Below are 6,424 nucleotides of genomic sequence, written 5' to 3'. Positions count from 1 at the left end.
TACTTGTAGGATGTATAGAGGAAACCCCGATGGAATACCTTTTTTGTTCTAATATAACTATCTGTCCATCTCTTCTCCTTTACTGGCATGTTTAGATACATTTAATCGGCCTACTGACTCGCCTCACACATAAAGCACGCATGCAACTTGCGATACCCAATTCTCCAGTCCTGATTTGTTTTGGTAATTTCTCCTCAACAGTGTTTCGAGTTTGAAGAGTCCCTTCAAATACATCCCCAGAACACTACTTGTAATTGGAATCATCGAGCTCCAAATAAACTCAGATCAATATGTTGGCCTCACCGTCACCCGCCAGTGCGGCACCCGCAAGTAAGTGCCAACTCAAGGTTTAAGCCACAAGCAAACTTAGCTGAATGAGTAGTTTATCACTACATATGTTAAAGAGACAGACGTATGCATAAGTAGACAGCTATATACATATATATAACGCGAAACAGGATGAGTACTATCTCCCATAGTCTAGTGATACTATTTGCAATATGCATGCACACGTGGAATATGTCTATCTGGCGTTACAGGCATAGGGTTTTAGAGTTCTAACTTTCAAAACTCTATACCTTATAAACATCAGTGCACCTGCACTCATAACACTAAACAATAATACTCGTGCTTATTACTTGTTGAAAGCATCTACTCCTGTCATTCCGCGTTCCCGCTTGCACTTCCCCCACCCCCCCCTTCCGCACACACACTCGCTACCACTATATTACCGCTAAATCAAACAAACAACCAAAACCCTAAACCCTATACTACTCTCAACCACATCTGTAGAGACCTATATACACCATGTTCTGCGCTAAACCCTAAATCCTATATCGTAAACCCTAAACCTTGAAACCTCACGCAGCCAAAACACCGACGGCTTCCACCGCCAAATCTGCGCCACAGGGACTGCTGACTCTGCGCGTGCGCATTGTGGACTCGGGTGCTGTGCGTTCGATGCAGGTGTGTGTCTGAATGAATGAATGTATGTATGTATGTATGTATGTCTGAATGTATGTATGTATGTATGTATGTATGTATGTATGGATGGATGTATGTATGTATGTATACATAAATGTGTTTTTGTATGTATGTGGCTACCTAGTGGCTGTGTGCGTGTGTGTGGCCTGTGGCTGCTTACGAGGGAGTGTCAGTTAAGGTGTGACATAGTGTTGGTAGGCCGTATGTGTCAGTATATGAACATGTGCATGAGTTTGTGAGATGAGTAAGGAGTTGGGATAAACGCGTAAGCGTACGAAGTACGTGATTATTTGCGTACACGGCTGTGTCTATGGTTCTGCAGGTATGGCTTGGTATGTATGATTGTACATGGATGTGGTGTATGCATGCAGTGCTAGGTGTATTTGTGTTTGGTGTATTTGGGTTTGTGTGAGCATGGTTGTGTACGTGTGGGCGTGTGTGTTGGTGTGCACAAGCATGATCGTAAATGAATGTATACGCACTTCAAATACAAAGTCTCCCAATGTCACACCCACACAAAAAAACCTGGTGTACCCAGTTGTGACATTGCTACGCTTAAATACACACATACATACGTAACAATTAAACACTACACGCATATACACCTATACACATATGCACATACATACATACACACATACACACAAACACACATACACACATACACACATACACTACGCATATACACACACACACTACTAACATACACACACATATACATACATACACACTACTCGCATACACATATCCACAATACTCACATATATACCATACTACCTCTACCTACCGCAGTTCGATCCCTCGGTTATACTATACGACGTGTGCAAAGAGATTCTCGAGAAGTTGGGCGAGAAAACAAACCTGGGACTAGACCACGGACTATTCCGCCCAGAAGACGACTACAGCCGAGGCGTCTGGCTCAATGCCGGACGAACCCTGGAGTACTATGATCTCAAGAACGGTGACCTGGTGGAGTACAAAAAGAAACATCGTCCGCTCAAGGTGTGTGGATAGAGTTTTGTGTGTGTGTTTGTGTGGTTGAAAGGGTGTATATGTGTGTTAGGATGTGTTGTAATGACTCGTGTGTAGGTTTGTATTAGTGGATGTAACACTTGAACACTCACTTTCTCATTTACCATTAAAGGTAGTTCTCGTAGATGATTTCCTGGAACACTCACTTCCTTATATACCGTTTAAGGTATTATATACCATTTAAGGCAATTCTCATGGATACTTCCTTTTAACACTCACTCCTTTATATGGTAATTCTCATGGATGGTCCCCTTTAATACTCGCTTCCTCATATACCATTTAAGGTAATTTATTCCCTTTAATACTCACTTCCTTATATACCATTTAAGGTAATTCTCATGGAAGATTCCCTTTAGTACTCACTTCCACATATACCACTTAAGGTAATTTATTCCCTTTAATACTCCCTTCCTCATATACCATTTAAGGTAATTCCCATGGAAGATTCCCTTTAATACTCACTTCCCCATATACCATTTAAGGTAATTCTCATGGATGGTTCCCAGCGTACCGTGCTAATTGACGACAGTCAGAATGTGGGGCAGATTATCAAAGTCATCTGCTCACGCATCAACCTCAGCAATCCAGACGAGTTCTCGCTTACCAGTAAGTGGTGTAGATTCAAATTGCGACTAATAGACAGCTGTTGATGCAAAACCCTAAACCCTAAGGGGTGTGGATGGTTTAGTGATCTCGGAATAAGAGACCTAATCCAAACTTTTGTCAGTGTACACAGGGCGTCGAAGTGCTTCCGTATCTCGATATGATGATAATGTGTTTCGTAACAACTCTATATATATATATATATATACATCTATATATATATCTATGTATATCTATGTATATCTATGTATATCTATGTATATATATATATATATATATATATGTATGTATATGTATGTAGATATATATAGATAGATAAATAGAGAGATAGATAGATCAGGAAGCTAACCTATTTTTCATACGGTGTTCCATGGATCAGGAATCTTACTACTAATACTGAGTTCGTACACGCTCCTGGGGCTGATACACCTGTGACTGTTATGTATTACATGGCTGGTCTGAGGGTGGTTGATGTATGTGTTGGTTGTAACCTAACCCAAGCTGTATATACATAGGCACATACATATACACAACTTCTCGCGTGACGCGCACTTATCACCCCCGCACTGACCAAACTGCCTGTATACACATCACAGCGGGGCAGAAGAAGCGACCGTTTGGCGAAGATGACATGCTGAGCGAAAGCGACGATGACGACGTGGATGAACCCAACAGGTACACAAGGTGGTCTACTTATTGATTATATTTCTATTTATGGATTTTATTTCTATTCATAGATTCTATTTCCATTCATAGATTCTATTTCCATTCGTAGATTCTATTTCTATTTATAGTTTCTATTTATATATATATATATATAGTTTGTGTTTTACTCCTGGGTGTAACCTTCCTTCTGACTTAAGCTTCGAATCGTCAATATGTTTGTGGCACCTAAATTGACAGATGACGTATATTGACTATGATTGACTGTTTGTTAAGAGAAAAAAGCGATGTCAAATATTATCTGTATATGTATGTACATACAGCTGCACGCTCGTGTGGGAGGGAATCCAGCAACAACCCGCATTCACCGAATGGCTCTTCAAGAGGGTCACATCGACGCCTGCGGCGAGAGAGTACTTAGAGGAACATAGCATGGCTAATTTATTTGATCTCGCCTTGACGGAGACGATTGTGAAGCCCGATCAGGATAGTGCATTATGATTGGATATGAGGTTATGGGCGATGAGATGGTAGTTCCGTATGTAGCAAAAGAAAGTAAAAACTGGGACCAAAAATCAGTTAAAACTGTGCAAAGTCAATATGTCATCAGAGTTAAGAACTTGTATGGGTCTATATGGGCATTGGTCATATACCTGCAAGTTTTGAGATACCAGTCTGGAATTGCTGGAATTGATAGAGGCCTGAATTTTACTTCGACTCTTTGACATGAAATATCACATTCGCATGCCACGCAACTATATCCGTCTACGTATACCCATTCTAAGCCGCAATTGAGGACGCAAGCGAAATACTTGCACGTACAAACTGCATTCAATTCCATCATCAACGTAACAAACTAAAGTGCAATACGCCGTTAAATAAGGATTGGCTGGCGACATAACTGTGGTATGTGTATTTTTTGTGGGTGTTGTTGTAATGTTATTGATGGATAGAGTAGTTGAGCCTTATATACCCCGTAGTACAACTACAAGTGCACCCATTCGTCTGGCCCGCACTTGCACCTCCATGCTGACAGAGATTGGACGAACTTACATCGTAATTTCTTTTCAGTGACCACATTTACAATCGTATGTACTTGAAATAACATTGCATGCTTTATAGTTCTAACTACTGCTGATAGCTATCAGTAGTTGCGTTGATAAAGAGAAATCAGGTACCATTCCCTTACCACAAGAGTTAATAAAACCTGTGTGTTTACCTGTGCTCCCGTTCAGACTCGGAATTGGGGAAGCAGCCCACTCGTCAATATCCTTGTCACAGTTGTATACCTTAGATTTCTGCTTTGCATTAATGCACATTGACACATATCCCGCCATGCTGATGTGGACATCTGAACCTGCACCGAATATACTCCTGTGAGCATGAGCGCGTCCATTCCGGTTTCAAACAAGGTCGAGCAAGAGTGTGGGTTGTAAAACTTTACATTTCGTTTGTTTTGCATTTGAGCTATGTATATTTTATAGCCAATTTTACATGGTGTTTTTTACACAGAGGAAGTAGTAAAGTACGAATGCCGACTTTGCCGAAGGTCCGAGGCCCATTCTATTGAATAGTTCAGAATTCTAGTAATTTAGTCAATTCCTCAAAAGACCATAAGCTGGTTTGGCAAAGCCTATTGGATGACCTATCACGAATTGAGCCAGGAAAGAATTTGAAGCGGATTCATCACAGATTGAGTACTCAGTACATTATAGTCCCCATGAGTCATGAGCTCACCGAGGAACACGTACAAATAAACGTAAAAGTGCATATTATTATTTTCAACGTTTTAATGATTATTTTAGGAAATACAAATATATATACATATTTAAAATTAGGAATATTTATTATTATTATAAAATATGCCATATTTATATTATTTTCCTAAAAAAATAATTCGTGCATGTTTCATATATTATTTTTTTCCAAAAATATATATGTTACATATTTATTAATTCTCTTATATAATTTCCTTATATTTATTATTTCGCCTATATTTCCACATAAATACTTCAAATTATTATGTTTTGACATAGCTTGCTATTTAGTATGTGTGACGATAGTTGATACTAAAAGTTAAAAATACATTGATGAATAGTCCTTGTATATGCACAACACATATGCACAACGTAGCATAGTAATATACTAAGTATGAACATATAAAGATCTTACACTTGGTTTATGTACACTAAAAAGATAAAAGATCTATATAATAAATAAATCATGAGTTATTTGACATCTAAACGCGCATTTTTGTAATGTCATTATTCTGAGTCATAGAACTCGACAGAGATCATTTAGCAGTGAAGCAGGAATATGTACAGATTAAGCTGCACTTGAATACTGTGCACTGGGGTGGATATTTGGGTATGTGCGCTTATATTGTCACTTAATATAAGTCAAATATACTAACGATCTATGAGTTGACTTGTGTATATAATATGTATGTGATTGCTTGTCATTATTCCAACCCCATAAGTATAAAACCGTATTTATTTATTTTTTGCCAACTTTTTTTTGTTCGAAAAATCAATGAATTTTCAAATTGGAAACAATTTGCCACCTTATTTGAAAAGGGTGGTCAACATGCATCGAGCGGAAACAGGTTAAATTGCAACTGACGCTATACCACTGGTACGATAGCTCTGAAATTGGTAACAGAGCTCAAGGACAATACTATTGAGTGTTAACAATTATTTGTATGCCTGTGAATTATAAAGTTCACAATGTCCCTTCTGACAGGATTTGTGACAAGTGTGGATTACGTCTTCTGTAACCAAGATGCGCTCAGGAGACAAAATATCGAATTGGCATATTTTGTGAAAAAGCGTTTTTCGGGTATCACCCGACTACAATAGTGTCAAAAAGAGTGTTCAACATGTGGGTTTGTAATTTTTGATGTTATTTCGTCCTTTTTGGTATAATTCCAATTACAGGGGTCTTACATGCATACTTGCGAAGTTACACAACTCTATATATGGACACATACGTCCATGGAAACACACACACACACACACACACACACACATATATATATATATATATATATATATATATATATATATATATATATATATATATATATATATATATATATATATATATATATATATATACTATATACTATATATATATATATATA

At 38.1% G+C, this 6,424-nt stretch overlaps 1 protein-coding gene across 1 annotated transcript; it reads left to right on the top strand.

The window, feature by feature from the left end:
- Nucleotides 1-868: 868 nt before the first annotated feature.
- Nucleotides 869-3,783, top strand: SARC_11732 (hypothetical protein; the record flags this gene model as incomplete). The annotated part of the gene is made up of 5 exons (XM_014294177.1): nucleotides 869-966; nucleotides 1,777-1,986; nucleotides 2,499-2,622; nucleotides 3,216-3,294; nucleotides 3,606-3,783. Coding segments are annotated over 5 exons (689 nt in total), but the record flags the coding sequence as incomplete, so codon positions are not given.
- Between the last annotated feature and the right edge of the window lie 2,641 nt (nucleotides 3,784-6,424).

The sequence above is a fragment of the Sphaeroforma arctica genome (genome assembly GCF_001186125.1).
Source record: "Sphaeroforma arctica JP610 unplaced genomic scaffold supercont1.1846, whole genome shotgun sequence".
Taxonomy (NCBI): domain Eukaryota; class Ichthyosporea; order Ichthyophonida; genus Sphaeroforma; species Sphaeroforma arctica.
Note: the sequence above shows the minus strand (reverse complement) of the source record. Positions and strands in the feature narration are given on the sequence as shown.